At 45.7% G+C, this 23,910-nt stretch overlaps 1 protein-coding gene across 1 annotated transcript in view; it reads left to right on the forward strand.

The window, feature by feature from the left end:
* The first annotated feature begins 11,976 nt into the window (after window positions 1-11,976).
* LOC117162832 (uncharacterized) overlaps window positions 11,977-23,910 on the forward strand; it is a 235,019-nt gene continuing 223,085 nt past the window's right edge. Inside the window, exon 1 of the mRNA XM_033344807.2 lies at window positions 11,977-14,041. Within this exon, the coding sequence (XP_033200698.2) occupies window positions 13,364-14,041 (678 nt within the window). The 5' untranslated portion in view covers window positions 11,977-13,363. The remainder of the gene's footprint in view (window positions 14,042-23,910) is intronic.

Consider the following 23,910-nt stretch of genomic DNA (forward strand, 5'->3'; position numbering starts at 1 on the left):
TTTGGTTTAAAATCCGGCAGAGGGGTGGTGGACGCCGCGTCGATCTGCTCATGTGGCTCGGGTCACAACGTTCGCCAGATACTATACGCGGAACGTCTTTATACGCGGACGGGGCCACGCGATACATTTGGACATTTTCGCTATCGGTTTGAGCTATCAGCGAAATGACCATTCGCCACGGCTGTACACGAACGCAACGGATCGGCGAAGCGGACGAGAAAGAGAGAGAGAGAGAGAGAGAGGGAAACAGAGGAACGGCCACCGCCAATCTGTCGCTGGCTGCATTAGCCCGGGGGGTTGCCTTTTCAAAAGGCCACGTTTGATGAGGCGCCCTCTCACCGGGGCGGCGCTGGTTCGCGAGCGCGCGCGCGCCCGCTCGGATACTTTTAAAGTAAATTAGCTTTTTAGTTTTCTGCGCCTAAAACCCGGCGAATATAACATGTATAAAAGGAAGGGCTGCTCGAGCGCTGGCCGAGGGTTCGACCGCCTCAATAGCTGAATAGAATCTCCCCCTCCGTCCGCTCCGGTCCTCGCGATATCCTCGTGTGTGCGCTGCGCCGACCGCCTAAGTCGACCGCGGTCTACGCGCGTCTGAATGCTTAAAAACAAAATGCGTTGCATCCGCCGAGCCCTTTCCCTCCTTTCACCCCCCCCCCAGAGTCTAGTCTGTGAAAGAGAGATAACCCCCTTTTGGGGGTTGGAAAGATCGAACCGCTCTTTCTCCGCCGATCTACCGCCTCTGTTGACTGTTCGCAAAGTCGCAAAAAGTCCGACCTTCTTCGTTTGCAATCCGACTCTATGAGTAGACGTTAGAATATACGGACGATACAGTCGGTGGTTGGGGTTTTCGTAGACCGCCGTCGAAAAAAGTCGACGTTGCGAGAAAAACACGCGGCCGACTTCTTTTTCCCAGCCGAACCTGCGGGCAAGTGGAATGAACTGTGGAAAACGCGCTTTTGTGAGGTTCGAGGATGAGCTGTCTGCTGGTTTTCCAGCTCTGGTGAACGACCCTTTTCCAGATTGGAATCAATTTTTCGAAATGCCCAGAAATATTTCTGGTGTGAACAGAACGTTCGACTTATATCGAAGATGGAGAAGAAACGGGTCTTTGAAAAGAATCCGCGAGGATCGACGTTATGGTTGGTCCAGGTGAAACAGAATTAGTCTGTTCGATTATCACAAAGAAAAGAATATCGTACACACAGATTTGTCTCCGCCGACGAATGAATCGCATATTGAATCGACCATCGGTCCACGCACACGGTTTAGATTGTTCGCATCGATCAACTACAAATTGCTACAAGGTGCTAGCAGTTCGGAGCAGATCTCGTTAAGGTCAACTTTTCTCCGATCTGGGAAGCGGAGAGAGAAAATGTACCTAATCCAGATTCAGTGAGTACAAGCGGGTCTCGGGTAATAAATAATCGAACGCGGAGAAGGATTCGAGGAAAAAGGAAAAGAAGGAAAAGGAAGCGGCAGGACGGTGAAAAACGGCGAAAAAAAAACAGTTAAAGGCAAATACTCGTGGACTCCCCGCGAGGCGACCCCGGGTGAACTTCTAGCAGTCATCGCGGGGGGTCTTCTAACGAGCCGTGCAATTAACATTTTTATTAGACGGTTCCTCCGAGCCGATCGGTTGGATGCTCCACATGCGCGTCGATAAAGTGGACGACACGAAACCGCTTCCTTCCATCTGCGAAATTAATTGAAACTCGGTCCGTGGCGCGATGGCCTCGGTCCTGAACTTCTGAGAACGACTCCTCGCAACGGGAACCGCAACAAATTGCTTTTAGAAAATACACGCGCTCCTGTTCGCAGCCTTTAAGTATTAGGACAGTTATGAAAAAACAAGACGAAGATGAGAAATTGTTAGAAAATGACTAAAACCTTCAAGGTTTGAGTGAAAAAGTGCCATATGGAGAATATAAATAACCGATCTTAACGTTCGTATCGTTACGTTCTTCGTGATATTTGCCGTTATTTGATTGTAAACGAAAGCACAATTTCGTTCGCCTTTAACGATTTTTGTACAATATCTGACTTACTTGTCGCGTTGTCGATCTTTCGTTATTCGAATCCACCAATTATCTACATGAATCCATTTCATGCTACCCGATGCAACGTACGAAGGTTCATTCTAAATATATACGAACAGCCGAGTTGAAATCCAATTACAGAAATGTCGGCTCTTATTATATTCAAAGGAATAAAAACTGTTGGAACAGAGAAATACCGAACTCTCATCCTTGTAACGTAATACCCTGTGCGTTATACGGTACACGTAATACGTTTAACGATATAAACAAAATCCTAATATAATTACAATATGCCAGACTAATAACTGTGGTTACAATTTTGGTTTTAATTTACTTATCATTAACTGCGATCATGCACTTCCTGTACGTAATACGTAACGCCTATCTGTTCATCTTTCTATGCAAACGTGCGTAACTTTCTCTATAGGGTAGCTTTTTCTCGAAAACTTGCATACAAATGAACTCATTACTAAGATCGATGACACCTTCCACCAACGATAGAGCATCGGCGTTATCGTGTTCGATAGGAAACACGCGCACGAAAGATCTCACAGGCTGCAATTTTATTTTACACGTCCGAGCCACTCCATAGATTGTCTCGTGCGAAGGTAGAGAGAAAGAATGGAGCGAGCAAAAGTGCAGCACGTAAGTAGGATTCTCACACGAGCAGAACGATGCTGCGAAGGGTCAAACGAATGCTCGTACTCCTACTTGGGCCACGGCTCGCCTATCGACGCTGCATCCCATAAAGCGCTTAACGAAACAAACAAAAGGAAGATTATCGGCTCGCGCCTCGAACCGGGGCCGGTCGGCACGAGTTACGGCTGCGGAAGAGTCACGGTTCACCGGCTCCTACGAATCCAAAGCCCTCGAAAAACTTCCGCGATACTCTTTCGCGCCTTCGAGATTATGATTATCCAGCGGGTTATCCACGTAGCAGAGACCGGTATCCGGTACCGTGGTAAGGTGAAAAACAAACAAGGGGTTATCGTTCACAGAGGGAAGGTGTATCGCGTAAGTGTGTCTTGAACACGTCTGACGCGTATGCGACTGCAACAGGGAGGAAGATACCGGAGAGCAGAGACGAAGATGAAGCCAGTGGACACGGGATAGAGGGAACGAGGATGGTCGTAGAGGGAATGGCGCCTGGCAGAGCGATGGATCGGGCATTGTTCGGCATTCGATGCGCATCGGTGTGCTACGTGCCGTACGGTGATTTGGCTAACCACACGTTGTTGAGCCATCGGCGGCATCCAGCATTGTTTGCTCGCTTTGATGAGGCCAATTCGCGTTTCGCTTTTGCGTTTGCGTTTCGTACGGGATGCGCGCATGATTCCGACCTGCTCTCTCCGGCCGTCGCACCGGCATTTATTCGCAGCCTCTGTGTGCGGATTCGCATCCCGCGCGCGCGATGCACGCCGTGCAACCGGTGCACACGGGGTGCAGACTCAACCATGGGATCCGCTGTACGAGTCGAACCGCGACCCAAGCGCTTCTGCACCATTGTTTCGGAAATTTGGAACACGCGCACGCGGCTAGAGTCGCCACGGCATATCGTGTAACGCGGTTTCCGTTTACCCGACTGCGCTCTGCCCGGCTGAATCGGAACTAAATGACCTGGAAAAAGGGGCAGCTATCGCTACGTTTTGTCGATCGAGATGCTGCAATTTTTTCTCTTTTTTTTTTTTGTCCTCTTCCGTTTAGGGAGAGGTCGTTGTTGCAGATTCGCTGAGATCTTTGATGCTGAAATTATGCCATTTGTTTCTTGCTGTCGATCGGGCATAGCTTGGAACGAGTGTTGCGCTATGTGCGAAGATGTAAAGTAGAATCGATGAGAATATTGGAGTAGTTATTTGCGACATAATTACCGATAGATTCCGGAGATTGAGAAATTTTTATAAAGTTAAAAGAGAGACAAGGAAATTTGAATCCGCGCATCGTTGTTGCCAGCGAGGCATCGTATCGTTGAAAAGAAAAAGTTATCTCTAAAATAGAGGAATGAGAAGTAAATCCAGCGCGATATTTGATCGCAATCTATAACAGAGTCGCAGGAAAGGATCGACGCAGCTTGAGACTGGTTTACAGAAGAGATCCGTGTGTGTGTGTGTGTGTATGTGCGAAGGAGCAAGCGTGCAAGAGTGTTGTTGCATGCGCGTACGGGGCTGCGTATGTCATTAGTGACCCTCGGGGTGACCCCGGGATTCGCTCTCACCATACCGGGCTATCAACACCGACCACCGTGCGCACAAGGCTCCATTACGCCTTTTCTAACGATCCTGCCTGCACGACACTGTCGCAGATTATAGTTACTCGCCACGAACGCGAGTAGTACGAGGTTTCCCTTACGTTTTATCACGTGTTGCCGAGGTAATGGCAGGATATGTTGCGGCGGAATTGTTTCTTGCACTCCCGAGGCTGGGGCAGCCGCGAGTCGTACTTCTACGTTGGGCGAAAGCGCTACCAGTTTCGTAGCCTTCGATTAAAGGCCAAAGGATATTTGAGAACAAGTTTACCTTTGCTTCCGAGTCTTTCGAAACGATGAATATTATCAATTTTTCAGTTTTTTTTTAACGAAAGAAGAAGCTAAATGAGCACATTTATACCGAGATTTTGCGTAGAAAAATGAAATGAAATGAATTGTAAATACTCGATTCGTGTAAAATTTCAGGTAAAAATAATTCTATAGATAGTTGCAAACATACAATGTTTGTATTTACTTCGTAGGAATCGCTGCCTATGCGATAAGCATGACTGCGCGCAATAAAAGACAAGAAAGTAAAAACCGTTCGCTAACAGCAAGAAGAATAAAACATAGAAGCTAAAGACCCTCGACTAATAATAAGAATTCTGACACTAGCGGGCAAAACGACTGCTGTCATAGTTGCGAAGCGAAGAAATCGTAAAACGGAAATTCGCCAGGCAGAAAGCACACGAACGTGTTTCGAAAAGTGGAGAAGAGCACGATGCGACGCGTTCGAAAGTGGCGAGGAACACGAGGCACATCGATCGATCCGGCATGGGACGGCCGTCTGGCGTGGAAGAGTGCACGTAGTGTACGCGAAAGAGTAGGCTCGCCTCCTCCAGCGAGAACTGGTAACTGCTGCCGCTATTAAATGCAGACACGAGCGAGCACAGGCCGGAAATTGCCTAATTTCCTGAGTGCGCACGCCGATCCGTCAACCTGACGTGACGGGGACGTAGTTGCACGAACACCGTGACTTTTAATGTCAAGCGTCAAAAGAAACTCGCTGCCAACTATATGGACCAACTTTCGTCTACGTAAACAGGTAGGTCCGCTCGATCGTTCCTCTACGATTCGGTTACCCACGGTTCGATCTTCCGGAACTATGTCAGGCAATTGTGAAAGCGTGTAATTTTCCACAACTACAGTCTACACAGGATTTTTTTTTTTTTTATTTCTGTATAAAACGGCGCACTTCGTTCGCTAGCAAAGGGGAGTTGTTGCAAAGAATTTCATGGGAAATTAATTGTTTAGTTAATAACGTCGAGGCGTATTTGCACGACACGAATTCGATTAGAATCGTGCGTAAGATTAATTTTTAGGTCGAGGATACGATATATCATTGTTCTTCGTAATCGTCTATCGTATCTGATATTATTAGCTGTTACCTACTATGTATATGTAGTGAAGAAAATATTATAAGACACGTTGTTAATCCTCTCTGGATCCTTTGTTCCAATGGCTACAACACGAACACATTCACCGGTCCTAGATGCCTTTACCAACAGCTATCCACATTCGAAATCTACAAGTACCTACTCGATAAGTCGACAAGCTCGAACCGTTTAAACACAAATTCGAATTTAACAGCCAGCATTACGCATTAATCCGCGGATCGATAATCCGTATGAGGCAACGATGATTAATTAGCGATCACGGAATGGTACCTGTACCAACATTTGGTAAATCCGCGTGCCGTGTACCGCGATACGGATACGACGATGTTTGTCGAGTGAATTCCGCCAAGCGGAATGTATCGAACAGCGACCGACCGGAATGTATCGAGCAGCAAACCATCCGGTCGATACGCAGTAAGCTCCAGCCGCGAGTGGCTATCGAAGGAAAGATTAGACGCTCGACGTGGGTCGCCGGTGATAGAGAGACTAATCCCGGGACTTAGTGCAGCTCGTGTGAGCAACGGGATAAGGTGACAGTAGATAGGAGAAAAGCCACAATTAAGAGACGTCAATCGCTCGAGAAACGCGTCAAGGTTCGTTTGTACCCACATCGACAGATCGAACAAGACACGAGCATAGGTCGATCCCACTTTCATTCAAAGCCTCGCGCACGTATTGAATTTACAACGATTTTCGACAAACTCTCGTCGAAGATTTTTCGTCGATTTCATTCGGTTCTCATCTGACATTCTTTTCGTTTCGGGCATTTGGTATTTTATTTCAAGAGATGGGAACGAAGAAATAAGATTGAAATCGCACGTTGTGGAAACTGAAAAGCAATCGAAGCTTTATTAAACCGAGACATTCACCTACCTACCAATGGAGAAAACAGTTTCTTTCGCTTCGCGGATCCGTATCGCGAGCCAAGGGTAAAAATCACGTTACACTCGATTAAGAGCGTAGGCTGTAATAAGGAGCTGGAAAGGACTAATTTCTGGCGATTCATTGAAAATTACGAGCGAGCAAGTCGACGAGATCGGTACGGTTTAGTCAAGGTAAAAGGAAAAGAAACGCGGGACGTTCGATTCGCATAAAAAAGCGCAACTATGCATAATTTTTCCAGTCCAAGTTTTACGAGAACTCGTGCATTTTTAAAAGGCAATTTCAGCGCGCCGATTCCTCCGGCCCTCTCGCCTCGTCTCGCCTGCGGCGGCCGCACTTTTCTTTCAGCGAACGGTCATTTTGTTCGAGTAGACGTCCGCGTGGTCACGATCCATGACGAAGAAGCCCCGTAAGGAAATTTATGCGCATAGCCACGAAGGTGTATACCCGAGCTACCGACTAGAACCGTGTGTCCGTGTGGCTGCGTGCGCGCGTCCGCCAAAAGATATTCCGTAACTCGCTCTCCACTCGTTACAAAAGCCGACGCTCGCGATGCTGCCAATGTTACGAGTCAGCCAAAATACGAAACTATTAATTAACGAACCTGTCAAGATCTTATCATTGAACATGTCAAGCGTTTGTGAAATCCGTCTTTCTAAATCCTCCTGCGATCGATATCGTAAGAATTGGAGAATCCGATGTTATAGTTAATAACAATAAACAGCGGGCATTAGAAAACATTTGTAAACACTATCTATAGATATTATTTCTTTCTCATTGAACTTAAGTAGCGAAACTACGAGAACGTATGGCAAGAGGAGTGTAGAAACTTTAAAGTAAGTGGATGTACAGGTTTATACGCAGTTATATTCGATGCCCACCGGTATTACATCTGTTCTTTACGATTCGGTCTCACCGTAAGCTCGGAACCCTGGCGTTACGCAATTCGCACAGAGAGTCGATCTCTTTAAACACTGGAACAAATCGCTGTGTATTTCAGTCAGATATCACACGAAAAGCCAACATTCCTCCCATGAAATTGAACAGAACTCGGACACGGTAACGCGACACGGTGAACGGTATACGCGAGAGAACGGTGCAGCAGCACGTACTACTGCGCAAAAGCGAGAACGTTAATCCAAGGAGGCTGGACACGTTTCTCCTTTGAAGCTCGGCAAAGCAAACAAACAAAGAAATTCCTTTCTATTTGGCCTCCAATTCAGTTCCCGATTCAACATCGGAAATAGCCAACGGCTTGGAATCATTGCTATCCGACAGTCCGGTTCTGCTACATGTCGCTCGTGTGCCGTACGGCCGTACGGCGGCAGACGCGAACCACATGCGCCGTGGACAGCGCACTCGAGCGCTTCCCCCACTAGCAACCGAGTGGGCGGAGTCAGTTATCCCCACCGCGCGACATCTTCCCCTACGACCCCTCCGGTGCTCTCCCCACCACGCGAACGTCCGACCGTGCGACCGTGATCACCGACACAGACGCACCGGTTGAGTCGAGAGGGACAGAGGGACGGTTCGTGTCGTTCGAGAGTCCCCTTCTTTCCCGTGTCGTCCGCTTGCTGTCCTCTGGCACCGGGGATCCACGCCTTCCCACCTTCCCATTGGCTCGATCTGTCCCCGGGCTCTCTGGTGACACACGCCCATTCGCGATCGTTCTCCAGGAAACGGTCGGCAGGATCGACGTTGGTTGCTCCTCGGTGAAAATTCTTCGCGAGATTGCACGTATTTCACCGGTGCGGCGTTTCGCCCGACATCCTTTGACCGCGCCGGTAATTACTGGTTTTCGCGGAAGAACAGGGGGAGAGAGGGGACAGAGAAGGGTGATACCTAACGTACACGCCGAGAGCTCGGAATTTTATCGTGCAAACCGTCCTCCGGGCGGAAATTGGAAATTAGATTACTCGGGGAACAACTCGATGCTCGTACACCGCGGTACTGCTCTGCTGGGTATCGTCGGGCAGATTGAGAAACCCAGACTTGGAGAATCCGTCGTGCCGCGAATAGCATCGGTGGTTGCGGACTCTGTTCGGATAGCTCAGATCGACTGCATATGTATGTACTTACTTGGGTATTCTCTATTTCCTCGTTGTATAATAGTATAATATGTATCTCTATCCGTACATAAAAAAAAAACGTTTGTACTTAATTTTTATGTGGAATTTTCGCTAGGCATCGTCTCGCAAGTTCAAATTTTGCCGGTGTGACATTGACAAGAGACAATTCGGACACGTTGTCAAGCATGGTGTTATGTATTTCACGTAGGTATCAATTTATATTGACACGACTCGATGATATGTTAACGTAATGCAACGACGGAGTAGCTTTCAAATTCGCACGAACAGCCCCGGAAATAGGTCTAATTTTCCGAGGATCTCCGTTACAGCTGGGCGTATCATCGTGTAATCTAAACAAGCCGGTAATCGATGTATGCGTTTGACGTGGGCTTGTTTTTCTTTGCCCTACGATCCGTAGCCCCTCTGTTCCCCTTCCAAGTTACGATCGGACAGCTGGGAAGCGTGGCCCGATTGCGTAACGAGGACCCGCGCTCCCCGGCACATGAAATACCATCGTTTTCGCTCGGCTTGTGGGCTATCGCGCGGAAAACCGCGCGTTATCGCCAGACTCGACTGCAGAAACGAGGCTGAAAAATCAACAGCCACGCTTAAAGGTCGCGGCCGAGTTCACCGCGGACATTTTTCGGTCCCGATATGTCACTGTCAACTAGTATCGGTTGCGCTGACGTGTTTCGGTTGCATCGGCGATGGATTTTTCCCTTTTGCGTCGCAGTTGCAAGAGATAAGACTCTAAGCGATAGGGATATGGAATAAAGTCGTGACAAAGTTATCGAAAGGAAATTAGCGATTAACGATAAACTTGCTTAAAAGATTTCTATCTAATATAAGGAAAGTAAAATTTTATTCTACCACACGGAAATATATATATAAAGCGCGGCGTAAGAGATTAAGTTCCTTTAACGCAACTTGATTGAAACGGTAGATCTATCGCATCTTCTATTCAGCTTACGAGATTCGATATGTGCCGGAGAAAAAAAGAAACGGACGGACGACCGAGATGAACGGAAGATGCGACTGCGATAACCACGATGGAAATTGAATTCTCTCACCAGTCATCCCGCTGTGAAAGTACATACGTATACGCATGCCAACCGTTGGGCGATCGATGTCGAGAAAAGGGAACCGAAGGTCCTGTCTCTATTGTCTCGAAACCGGAGCGCAGGTAAACGCGCGTAAGTACTTACGTCACTCGCCAATACCGTTGTAGTTGAGGAATACACGGGAAACCTTGAACCTACGATAAAAACGATGGGATAACATAAAATAATAACTATTAAATAATTATTAAACAGATTAGTTATCAAATAAAATGAAATAAATAAATATTCCGGTTCCTGAATGTGACAGTTTTGTTAATTGTATAACGCTTCCTTGGTATTACTTGAATCGCGTAGGTACTTTTTAACGAGATAGGTATAAACAGCGTAATGAAAGGGATAGGTAGTTGAATTTCATCGAGCTTTCTTTAGTCCGTTGCGTAACACGCGCGCAAGTCTTAGCGGCTACTTAACGTAGGTTAAGCTCCCATCCACTAGGCTGTCGAGGGATGCCCGTTGATCTAGTTAGCGAAATTGGAATTGAAAGCGTGACTGTTCGACATTACGATAATTTATCACTCAAATAAATGTTCGCTCGTGGTGTTCAGCCATATACAAGTATCAATTTACATGACGCAACGGATACGTAATCTGATATATCGTGTAACGGCGCGCACAGAATCGCGAATGGCCGTTCTCATCGAAACAGACGCCGAGGGTAACGCAGAATCGGAAATGATAAATTTCTCTCTTTTACGTGCCACAATTGTAGGTGCTTTCCTTATCGACTACTCACGTCGAACGTTCACCGCAACATCATTTTTAACGCATTGGTTCTATGCGTTGTTTTATATACATATTCACTAGTTTATTAACAATTTCATTATAATGTTGTAGACAATGGAACGAGACAGGTACGAAGGTAAATAAATTGCGTTAAATTAGTTTAGGCGTTCGAATAAGCGACATTTATTAGTACGAGCTTTAAAGTTGCCTGTCTCTCGTTTATTTCGAGCAAATGGCTGTTCCCTTCTTGCTTGCCTTTATATATCTTGCTTATATTAATGCTATATATTATGCTATGCCATATATTAATGATGCTTTAATGGAATGGGAGTGTTCGTTAACCTCTCATGCTCGATATTTCTTTCCGTTAAGTTAGCGCCACTCAGCGAGTAATTACGCGCGGACAAACTCTTCAAATAAAGCAGCTTATTGAATTTATTTGTTACGTACGATTTAGCATGATTCAAATACCAATCTGTCATCGATATTGAAATTAATAATAATTCTGTTTATGTCCTTGCTTAACCTGTACTGCGTATAACGCGACTCGGTTAATATAGAAATCTATATCTAGTTAGTAGAAAGTTACTTAACGAAATGAAAAAAAAATGGTACTGACCTGTAAATTAGTAAAAATACAGTAAGAACGATCATATTACAAGAACGACGATCTTTATCCCGCCAATCTTGTATCACATTTGTAATCCAAACGTAATCTCTGTACATGTACATAAGTATATATATGCATCCCGAATTTCAGTAGCATACGTACATTAGCCCCGAAGTTAGGCACAGATAATTGTGTATCCTTTTTTATCGACATAGATCGATTAATTGCAACTCTTTGGTTCGTAGCGCTACGTAAGACAAAATACCGCGAACAATAGTTCAGTTTTCCCATGAAAATTGTTTATGCGTTATTCGCGTTGTTTATCGTACGATTACACAGTGTATTTTGTGCATAACCAATGAAGAGGCAATAGGCACGAATAAGAATGGAAGAAAGGAACGAAGATAGTGGTAGTCAATTGCCCCATTGATATTTACTATGTCCATCTTTTCCAATGGCCAACATAACCTAAAACGCGTAGAACTGGAACGTAAAAACTAGTCGAAATGTTAAAGTACCTACGTCTGAAAGAAATTAGAGTATCAGTAACAAAAAGAGGCGAAAAAGACGAGGTTTAGTAAGATAGACAGGTTGGAGTAGGATTGGTTTAAAGAAGCACGGTTTATCGGGAGATGGTAAATGGGCGAAAACACGGCGGAAGAACGCGTAGACACATCGCGAGAAGAAGTAGTAAGCCGTGAATAGAAGTGCGCTGGTAGATTCAACAAAAGGTGAACCCACAAAGTGGATCTAGCCGTATAGGTCTGTAGAAGGCGGGAGGTAGCCGGCCAACTCCGTAGGTAGAGATATATCGGAGCTCGGGCGTATTCGGGCAGGCTCGTGCGTTCCCGCTGGCTGGTGGTGGCCGCGCACCTCCGCCAAGTTTCACGCTGCGTGGAACGAAACTCGTACGCGATCAGCTCGACCGAGGCAATCCGGCATCCTTACGTATGCTCGTTGCGTTCTTGACCGATATGGTGTTCTTCTTCCCGTAATTAGTGACCCTGATCGCGAGATAGAGTCGATCGCGAGAGCTAACACCGCGTGTCGCGTGAAGAGAGCTAGGTTCGATCCCCGGACGGTTCGACCCCCTCTCGCTGTCTGTGACTGAACGAGAGCGAGCACGTCGGTTGCCGCTGGATTCTCGAGGCAGTGTACCGTAAAAAGTTCGCGGAACACGGTGAAAACGCGAGTCGTCCGTTCCTCGCGCGTACGTATATACACGGTGCTTCACGCTCGACGACGTTTCATCGCCTCTCACTATTGGAGAGGGAAAAAGAGAGAAAGAAGAGAAGCTCTGAAGCGTATCTGTATCGTTGACACTCTGTCCGTTCGCTCGCGTCGAGAGCTACCTGCAAGTGACAACCCTCCGAAGGAAAGCCTATCTCCTTCCTGTCCACCGAAGCTTAGCAGGACCCTTACGATTCGATGCGACTCGTACGAACGACAGTCGACGAATGACGAGAAGGAAAGGGTCCCCGATAGGGCCAGGTAACGATCCGACCAAAGGAAAATCGGAGTCGTAGGCGGGGCCTAAGGTCGGGGACACGTGACACGGAAACTGTCACGCCGCCCTTGTCCTCCCCTCCTTCACCCCCTCCACTCGACCGAAAAGCACCGAGCCAGCTATACGAGCGCTGCTTCTACCAACCGACAGCGTGCCGTCGAACGCTTCTGTTCGTTCGTCGAGTCTTCGCTTCTTTATTTCGATCTGTTCCATCGACCAATTTTTTCACACTGGATATGAAAGCGCACGCTCTGCGATTCCAATGCTCCTGTAAGAACACATGCGTTCGAACGACGCCATCTCGTTTCTCTACGCCTGTCACGTTTAGAATTTTACCAATGACGCATCGGAAGCAGTTTTAACGATACTCCAAACTAAGCAGCAGGTACACTTATACGAATATATGATATTTCGTGACACAAAAAGTGGGAGTCGCTACAACATCGGCAGTGTCTGAAAGCTGACATATTCGCCTCACTGACGTCTCTCTCCTGTCTAACCGCGTGACACCAAGGACGATCATCAAGGATTATGATAATATTTGATTCAAATTCGATCGTAGCTCGCAGTCACGACACTTTCGACGATCAGCCTTTTCATTATCCGTAATCGACGTTATTCAACACACCTGGTTTCCTAGTTTCGAATGATGCTCGTACGAATCAGTGATCGTCATAACACGTCTGTGGTCAGTTTGCCGATGGTTCGACCGAGATTCGACGCGGTCGAATTCGCGGTTTGACGCGGGTCACCGCGTCGCCGTGAACGTCTAGAAGATGCAGCAGGGTAGCGTGGGTGACGGGGACTCGGCCCCGAGGAATTCACCGAAAAACTCCAACTTGAGCGACGCCGACGGTCGTATTCGAATTAAAGTCGAGGCGCCGGAATCGACGGAGGTATTCGACCTTAAACGAGAGCCTCAAGACGAGTACCATACAGTCCAGCATGATTACCATTACGACAGAAAACCAATCGTTCCTCCAACGAAGCTCGATGGTAGTTCCGAGATCGTCAACCAATGTCAGCCACCACATCAAATTTATCCGCGACCGGTTACAACTGCACTCCCGAATTCTTATGGTTTCCCACATTTTTATGGACCGTCAGCGATGCTGCCTCCGTCGTTTCATAGCTCTAGACCATCTTCGGATCGACCGATTGGGAAGATCGACGAGCATGAGCACGAACAGGAACGTTACAGAGTGCCCGTGTCCAGTGTGGCCACCAGTGACAGTGTTTATCTGCATCATGATGCTCATAGATACGAGATCGGTGATTATCACGGGAAAGGATATTCAGGAATACCTTATGCCGCGTTTCGGCCTTCGATGCAGCAGCGTACTGCGGTATACGCTAGTCATCATAATAACAGTGGCTATAGGGTTGCGCAGTATCAAAATAGGAAGCGCAAGTGGAGCGGCGCTGCGCTCCGTGGAATGCCGCCGTCGATGCCAGTGAGTTTCCTTTTTTCTTCTTTGCTTCCGATTACTTGCAATTGATCTGGTTCATAGGACCGCCAATGCGTTATATGCAATTCTATTACAAAGAATGAAACGTTGTTGGTACTTACTTTTAGCTTCGATAGAGAGATTTAGTTAATGTTAATGTTTTCCGCGTCCCAGCAATCAATAGTTTAATCGTAACGACAGATTTTCTAGAAGCAAATAGGATTCAGTGCGATGGTTATTTTTCTGTAACAAATTAAACGTTCTATTCCGTTTGTTTTATCTCAACTGGTAAGATTTATTGAAATATACAATTTTGTTTAAATTGCACACAATTTTTGGTGCATACAGCGGTAGAGATAGAGCGAGAGACATATAAAGGAAACGCTGTAACAATTATTTGATTGTGACTGTTTACCCTATAGTGGTTGCTATCGCATTATCCAAAAACGCAGTTCCTCGTGTCTCGATTCTCGTCTACGCGAAGCGCGATCATTTGATTCGCTGCAGTCCGAAGTGTAACTCGTTAAATATCGACACGCAACCGAAGAATATCTTTTGTCTGAGACGCGGAAGCAACCGTAATTTTACTTGTGGAAGATTTTTAATTATATTCGACATTAATAATGCATTGAACGCCACTTTCTTCTGTTCGGCGCTCCGACGCACTGTAAACAAAAGCGAATTGCATTACGTAAGAGAAGCGCGTTTAATCGAATCCGCGGATATTTCACTGACATTTTACATGGACGCGAGGTGGTAGGCCTGTGGTCCGTTGGCACACATCCAATTTTCGTACCACCCAATTTTAACACAACTATCCAACCAGATTATACGAGTGATTTCTGACTTTTTGTGAAAACGATGCGATGTAATAATACGGCGTAATAATATCCTTGCAAGCAACGTGTGAATAATATAACTCGCTACAACGATTACCCCCGTGAACATAATTTGTAATAATCTTTTCGTAATTCTAACGTACACAGAAAGGATCGTGAAATTTTCTTCGATACTAATTCGCTAAAGATGCTCGATGTATCCGCGTTTAATTTTACAAAGCTAGGTGTTTGAAACGTATTCTATTCAATTCTAGAATCGAATGAAAGAGCTAGGGCTTGACGCGGTGTTGCCTGATAACATACTGAATTTGCCTGTGATTTTTATACGCGATCGACGACGAGAAATACGAGAGAAAGTGGCGTGTAACTCGGGTCCAAGGAGGAATCGTTACCGGTCACGACGCGTTATCGTCGCACGACCTGCGAAGAGTGCCCCGGGTTCCCGCTGGTTTTAATGAAATCGAATGAAAGTTGGCGATCGTTCGGTCAAAAATTACGCCGATCCATGGTCGAAATTACAGTGATTACACGCGGCGTGTCGGTTTGGCCCCTCGAGGGGTGGATTCTCTGGGCGAACGCGAACCGGGACGCGGCGAGGCCCATTCAGCGGCGACCGCGTCGATCACCAGCGAGAAACGGCCGACGCGGAACGGTTTGCACAACGATTATTATAATATCGGTGGATTAAAATAGATGCGCGTGTGGCGGACGCGTTTTGCCGGCGACTTCTGGTCTGGCCGCGATCCGCCAGCCAGCGCATTACATATTCTATGGTTATATAATGCGTACGAACAGCGTGGTTACTTTACAAATTACGCCAACAACGGCACGGCTACCGCACGCTTCGATTAATTCAAATTGCCCGCGCGCTTACCCCGCATGAATTAGCTCGGCGTGCCCTTTTTCCTCCGCCTAATTGAGACCTACGAAACGCGCATAATCCGTGGAAGGAACGTGACTGGAAGTGGGTCGCGATACTCGCGATCGGACGTTTCTTTGGGTCAAAGGATAACCGAATCGCTTGATCGCGCAACGTCCGCTTCGACGTATCTACGATCTATACGTACGTGTTCGTGTTCCGTTTGTTTGTTGCTTTGCTTTACCTGCTCGTGAAAATTTTATCTACGATGTCTATCACGGGTCACTGATGGTAACGAGTTCCTACGACATTCGCATCGTTGTATCCTCGTGGAAAAAGTCGAGTTACTCAATTTGCGCTAACCTAACTCTGCGTTATCCCAGCTTTCCATTTTTACCGATTTTAATTGGTCTCCGGGTTTATCACGCGACCAGACCAGCGTATTTCTCGACGCGAAGAGAAATTACCGCCAACGGCTCCAGAAAACGAGAACGAACTACGAGCTGTTGTCCGTTTAGGCGCCCAATGATGGCGAAATCACGCCAAATCGGGCCGAGGCGCGACTCTAGCTGTTCTGTCGGCCACTTCCGCGCCGAATTTGTCCAGCCTCGATGCAACCAAGGTTCTCTCATCTGCATACCGTTTCCTCTCTCTAACGATCGTTCATCTTCCGCGCCGGGACGCACGCACCTGTATCGAGATAACGCGGCGTAACGTATACCCGCGGCGAATAAGGGCATTGAATCGAAGCCGATCCCTACGGCTTTCCTCGGGTTAGCTCGCTCGCGGACTACCGCGGCTCGGTCTATAAATTTCGTACCGGGAAATCGTGCACCTGCGGCCGCACTCCTCCGAATCGATCGAGATCGAAATGGAATCTGTTTCTGCGAGTGCAACGATCCAGGAGATTGCGGGACTTTTGTCCTAGCACGTTTCTTATTCTTGCGTTTTAGTTGGAAAGTACAGTATAAAGTAAAATGCAGAATATGGTAGAACTAACGCGTGTAGACTAATAACTAATAACTAAGCGTGGAACTAATTTCATTTTGCAAACAGACTGCTTATATAATCGTAAAGGCGTAGAGAGAGAGTGTAAAGCAGTGGTTAGAGGGAAGAGTAAAGTATACATATAAGGTAAGGAAGAAAAATGAGAGAAACATAAATCCTTCACCTAATTTTTAGATTTTATACGCGATTCCGTACATACTACATCCAGCTTGTTTATATATTTTACGGAAAGTTCGCCGGAAATGTGCGACTAATTAGCAAACACAATTAATTTGTTCGGAAACTTGCACAGCGATCACGTCGTGCGTATAACACTATATAACGATTATTTTTGCTTCCGCGAGACATAATATTGTATGCATCGAATTATTAAGCAAGACGCAGTTATCGCGTTGCGAGTCACCATAAACGAGATAAAACATACACTTTCGAAGAAGTAAAAAATATTTTTTCACGCATTCGTTTCAACTGCTAAGCACTCGTTTTACGTTCGATATTTGAGAAATTAAGATATGCTTTCGATGGCTAAAATTTAAAGCACAGGAGAATGGAATTATATAGACCTGGAAGATAAGAAAAATATAAATACAATGTAAGCACTCGACTTCGGATAACGAAATATCTTTCTTTTCTATTAAATCTGGGCTACGACCTAATATCGATACAACGGTTCGTTAAACGCGAAATACATATAGGTACAGCGCACACGAGCTATCAACGGTTTATTCGGAAAGTCGTGAGATAATCGGAATTCCAGCAGATCCAAAAGTAACGAGAGATGGAAGCAGCACGCTTCCTCGGAGAGATGTACTTTATCCGTGCATACATTTACGCGGACATTGAAGCGCGCAGCCGGTGCAACAACTTGTCAGTCGGCGCGTACCGAAAAGGTTAAAGGCTGCCGGAGATGAGTTATATAGTCAATTGGAATCGATCACGAGTCACCAGGCATTACCGTTGTTCCTTATCGATCCCGTTACGGGGCATGGGACGCCCACTTAATAATTTCGTTACGGCCAAGGAACCTGTGTAACATTCAATCTCAACTATTGTGCCGTCAATAAAGAGGATTACGGAAGTACAACTGGAACTCGTTTTACGGGGCCAACGACAGTTCGCCTTTTCTCCTCGCGAATCTACCCTCTTGTTCGATTTTAATAATCATATTATATATATCTACGTCTAATTAGATACGCCACTAACTATAAAACATCGTGCGGCGCGTACAAGTCAAACTCGCTGGTTGATACGTCGAATAAAATCATCTATTCTCGGGCCGCGACTCGTAACTTGTACGTAACTCGTATAGTTTGCATCGTGTAAATAACGCGGTGATGAATATTCATCGGACGTTTCGCAATTACAACTGATACACTTCAATCGGCGATAAATTAGAGGAAGCGTTTTGTAACTATGGTTCATATCAGCTACGCGATATTTAACGCGAAACCGTGTCAATTTTCAAATAACATCGTGAATAGATCGAAACGAGGAAAGAATTACGTAGGTTGGCGCGGATGGGCCGGGACCCGGAGCGATTCCGCTCGCCAGATGCGATTTACAAGCCGTGGGCCCAAACGGAACGCGTTTTTCTACCTGGACCCTGTCCAATTGGCCGCAGCACATGGCGCTGCGTGATGCGCGATTCGCCTCGTCTCGTATCCACGCGAAAACAAGCTCGTGCAACGCGCTTTCGCCAAGCTTTAATTGAGTCGACGAGGAGAAAGTTTTTTTTATGCTCACGATCCAGGGCAAAAAGAAATAAAGGGATCGTTCACGGTTAATGAAGAGACTCCATAATCCTGGGGATACAGTACGTGTTTCTATTAAGTTCAGTAAACACGTTCTACACGTTTTACTCGAAAATATTGGAATCACGTTTCAAAATCACGTCGTAATATGTTTGTATGGGGTGTCTCGAAGTTGAGCTGGAATGCGTTAAACTAGACACAAGTAAGTAACGGGTTTGTGCGAACGAGTTGATGCATCGAGGAAGAACGAAGAACTGGACAACGATGTTTGGATACAGTTAGACAAGCATCTAATATGTTGCGCATGATAGATGATGATAGAGGTTAGGTAGACGTTATTCTCCAAGATGGATAGGGAAGATCTGATTCTTTAGTCTGGGGATATTATACAACTTTGATATTGTCGTTCGTTATGTGCTGGGAGTTTTAAACACACGAGCAGTTGACTAGGACACAGTCAATGCCAGAGATTTATAGACTAATATATTCGTATAACGACGTAGGAATCACGTTCACAATGGCGAATAATGCTTGGAAAAGTAAAACTAAACGAACGTACTGTAGCTCTTCTTACGTTTATATCGATTCGTCGATCAGTTAGATAAGAGCGCTAACGAGGAGTCTGACGTCGATTAAAAATGTATCGAGCAAAACGTTAGAGGTATAGCAGGTAATATTATTCGTGATTATAGAGTATTCTCTATTATTTACCTATTTCGTTTCACTTGCAAGTGAATGAGAAACGGTATCTGATGATTCACTTTATAGCCAAACTTTACCTGCCTACTATTGTGCTACCGAGTAGTTGAACCATTTCATTCGACGATTAGGTAGTTATTCCTCTCGAAATCAACGTAACCGCGACATAGTAACGAACTACGTCCACGGTAATTTTGTGCTTTGTACCGGTCGATTCACAGCCGGGCCGTGATTCTGACATAAAAAACGATGCCGCGGCACTCTGCGGCTCTGGGTTCCATTGTGCCGGCCTCCGGCGGAGGCTGCACGCTTTTCATCGTTAACAAGCATGCTAGACAACGTTTGTTCGCTGCCACTCGGCGGGGAGCACGCTGCAACTTTTCTGCCGTGACGATCGTCCGAAGAATCCGGAATTGCGAACCGCTCCGGCTTTTCTGGATCGTAAAGCGATTTAAGTGCGCGCGGCGAGCCTCGCGAACGTCCGTACAAGCGGACGCATGCGGATGAGACGACGAAAAACGACACACCGCGTGACTTTCTGTTTTCCAATGTAAAACGTTGCTGTTGGAACACTGCTCTAACCGTAACTCGTGGCAAGAACTTGAATAGTAGCGGAGTTTATTTATGGTTTTTCTTCTACTTCGTATTTTCTGGGTCAAAAGTACAGACGCGCTATTTAACGAACTAAATATTGAACGGTAGAAATAATGTATTCCTGGAAAGATCTTCAACCAATGGTCCATAAAGATCAAAATGATTAATTGCTAAAGATCGTTCGATTCATGAAGTATCGGAACATCGATCTACTTTCTTAATTGCGAATCCCGTGTGTAATCTCGTGACGTTAATGTAAACATTGCTACAAAATCAGGTCGTATCTTGATGAAGGTATTTAGTAGCGCTTACGTGTGTTTCCATTGAGGATCGTCGAGTTAACGACAAGCGGCTCGCGACAAAAAGCGTGCACAGCGTTATTACCGCGAAACCTGGCATCCCGATGATACGGTGCGGAGCTGCCAGTTTACGCTCGTTCGCACGGCATCCCCCTTCGATACGGCGCGCAATCGCGTGGCTCTACGTGTCACTTTGTAGCGCATGAATAATTAATGGCCAACGTTTATTTTCCGTGCCGCTTTACGGCCCCGTTTTTTCATTTTCCTCTTTGGCTTCTGGCAAATACCGGATCGGCCGACAACGCATTTCCGCCTCGGGAAAAAACCACGCGACTGATCCGCCTGATTGCATCCGTGTAATCGCCATAATTTCGTTTTGCGTGAACGTTGCTACGCCTTAATCGTATCACTTTCTGCCATTATTATGTCATTTTCTTAATGAGGTAATTTTCGCATCTTGCAAATTCACGATGAATTTCTTTTGACACATTGATTCTCACCTTTCTTTCAGTTCTCACAGGTGTCCGATAATTAACTCTTTCTTAAACGTCGTTTTAGGAAGATAATTTTGTTCTCAATAAGAGAACGTAGATTACGTGATTTAAACACCTTACGCATACTACAAGCTATTTAGCATGTTACGTATCACGTATTAATGGAATTGAATGGCAAACAAATATTTACGTTTATAAGAAATTGAGAAACCGGCTGAACTGAAAGTATCTGTCTATGAAAGGCAAGAAAATCGGATCGAAAATGACCAAACGAACCGACGTAGACAATTTCATCGCACAAACGGTTCTATATGTATCCGGAAGATTCGCTTCGGATAATCGAAATGTAACCGCGAGGCAGGATATATCGGGCTAGGTGAAGGGGGATGGTTACGTACCTGCACGTATTCTACCTTCAGTGAAAGTAATAAAGTGTACCGTTCTCCTAATTACACGAATTTTTGTCGAGAAACAAGCACATCTGTCGTAAACATCCGCCGCAAGATAACGACGCTATCGTGCAACATTAGTACTGCAATAAAAACCAAGCTCCGCATTAATCCTATCTAAAATTGCATCCTACGAGAAAGAAAGTAACTTCTCCTCGGTCGTGGTAGGAATTTATTTGGCGAAACGATACAGGAGATCGGCATTACTGCTATCCTTGAAGACCATCGCCACCCTTTCTGCAAACAACCGGCACGTTAAGTGGAGTTAATGAAAAAACGGTGCAGTTCTTGAGGAATACGGTCCGTCTCTCGAATGGAAATCATCCGTTACACGGCTCAAGCGGCAATTCAGCGTGTGGTAGCCGAAAAAGTGGGTAGGTAGACAACAACCCCCACGTCGTTATTAAAGGACGAGACGTTGGTTGTGGACAGGCGCGCGATAGGGCGCGTGCGCGGAGAAACCGCAACCCCGAAGCCGCACGCTAATTATTTATTCTTTGTTATGCTTTCCTTTTTCGTGTGGCATGGTGTGGCATGGCGTGACGATTCTCTTTCTTCCTGTCGCCACGTAAGTACAATTCGTCTCCACTTTTCGTTCGTCCTATTCTTCGGACGCCTGTCGTCTAATGGCTTTTCCGGTCTTCTTTTCGAGCGGAGATTGCCAACCAAATGTCTCCTATGGTTCTTAGAGCGGCATAAGCAAAGGCGACCTCTCTTCTTCTTATTGCCAGTCGCTATTTATCGAAGTTTGTACGAACGTCGTGGCTGATTTTTGCGTTTCGGTCTTTTTAACGGTTTCGAAGGAAGCTCGGATTTGCTTTGTTCCGTTTACGCGAAAAATTTGTAATGGTAATGCGCGAGACGCAGCGATGTGATCTACGACGGTGAAGTAGGTACATCACGGATGACTGCGCGTAATTGCAAGAAAAAAAGGAAAAGGATAATTCAGTTTCATGCAAATGCGACACGTCGTTAGGTTGAAAATTGTCTTGAGCCGATGCGACCGGATGGATCGTTTTCTCCGATTCGTTGGCGTATCGGCCGCCTTGAACTTAATCCCCATGGAAGGAAACACACGGCGCATAATTACATCTCAATATCGTCGAATTAAATTTCAAAATCCTCGGAATATCCTTCTGCCGGTCATTATTCACGGCAATTATCATTAATTTACTATCTGTGGCAAATAGTAATTAAGTTTTTGTTCCGAGCTCGTGGATCGAACAAACATATGTCGATACGCAAGATCACCGTGCATTTTCCCATATGTATTTTTCTCAATTACGGCATTTTTTCTTCGTTTCTTCTTCCTCTTCATGTGAAACGTCTCCTCAATGAGCCAGTGGCCGGACGGATAGGCAACGAGGTGAGACCTCGCGGAAATTCCGTGAGGACCCGCGCATTCCTTCAGGATCGATCGACACGCACGAATATTTTCACATAACACCGAGAATTCTATCGTGCCTGTCTATCGTGCCCGGCATTGATGAACACCACGACGTCATACGGGATCACGCGAACACGTGTCTCGATGCTTTAACCGCGTGTAAATGCTGCTCTCGAGGGACGAGTACTTGTCTATGGGTGACAGGTTGCGTTTCGATAGTGAACTATGATATTTTCCTTCTTTCTTTTGCAAGGAGTTTATATTCTAACAAATAATTTTCATATTAAATCTACTTCCGCGTTGTAACATATCACACTATCCATATCGAACGTTACGCTTCCTTGTAAACTGTAAATTTCTATTTTTGGAAAGTACATTCACCGACCCAAAAAGTTAAAGGTTAACGAGCCAACACTTACATTAAGCACTTATCTGCTCGCTTCGGAGATACCAGATTAAGTACCAACAGGAAGACACAGAACCCTCATAGGATATAGGCAAAAACCTACATCTTATTGATCACTGTCATTCAGTAGAAATAAAAACGTTGGTTCGAGCGAACGGTTTCGTGGTTGAAAAACGTTCTCGAGTTTTGCCCATCGACTTCCTTTCTCTTTGCCGACTTATACATACTTATCGTAAATATATACCTAATTCTATTTACAGTTAATAACGTAGGAGGCTGGATGGAACGTGTCCTTTCGAGGAACGTTCTTGTAATATCGGCTTGAATATCGACAAGACGATTTCTTTTCGCAGAAAATTTTGCGCTGTAAAATCACGGACGCTGGAATAATTTTGAAATTAGACCAAAACTTCACGGTTTTACGGTAACTCCGAGAGAATATTATTTTCGTAATCGATTTGATCCCTTGTCTAAGAGACGTAAATGGGAAAAATTGGATTTTAGAAGAGAACGAAGTTAGCCCTTTACGATGCAACTAACTGATAAAACCACTGTACTTAAATATGTTAAAAAAATGAAATGGTCTTTCCACGGGTTTGATAAATTTGTCCGTAAAGAAGTTAATGGAGGCTTATCTTCTTCCGCAAAACAGTGTCCGCCTCGAAAAGGGTGCTTCGCGTTCGAGTACCATGGACAATGCACGTTACATTGATTCTTTACGAGGCCACTTAGATAGCGGCAGCGTTGTAAGCGCACATTGAACGTTATTGTAATGCGGGTAACGTTGCACACCGACGCCGATTATGTTACAAAGACACGGAACGGCCGCTTACCGGCTTAGCCTACCACGCTTTACGATCGCTGACACCTACCGACCCGCCAGCGATCGCCGGTATTATGATCACGACCATTAAAGTAATTGATGCTATTTAGAGGAGATACGCTTCTCGTACAAGTTGACCCCGTGACATCGAGAACCGCGTCGCGTGAATGATTTCGATTTAAATAATTTCGACCGAGGATCATTCTGATCGCGTTTTCGCACGAACCGAACAAGTTGCCACGTCTAAGCTTCTTTGTTTATATGCAT

Source organism: Bombus vancouverensis, chromosome 2 (genome assembly GCF_051014615.1).
Source record: "Bombus vancouverensis nearcticus chromosome 2, iyBomVanc1_principal, whole genome shotgun sequence".
Classification (NCBI taxonomy): domain Eukaryota; kingdom Metazoa; phylum Arthropoda; class Insecta; order Hymenoptera; family Apidae; genus Bombus; species Bombus vancouverensis.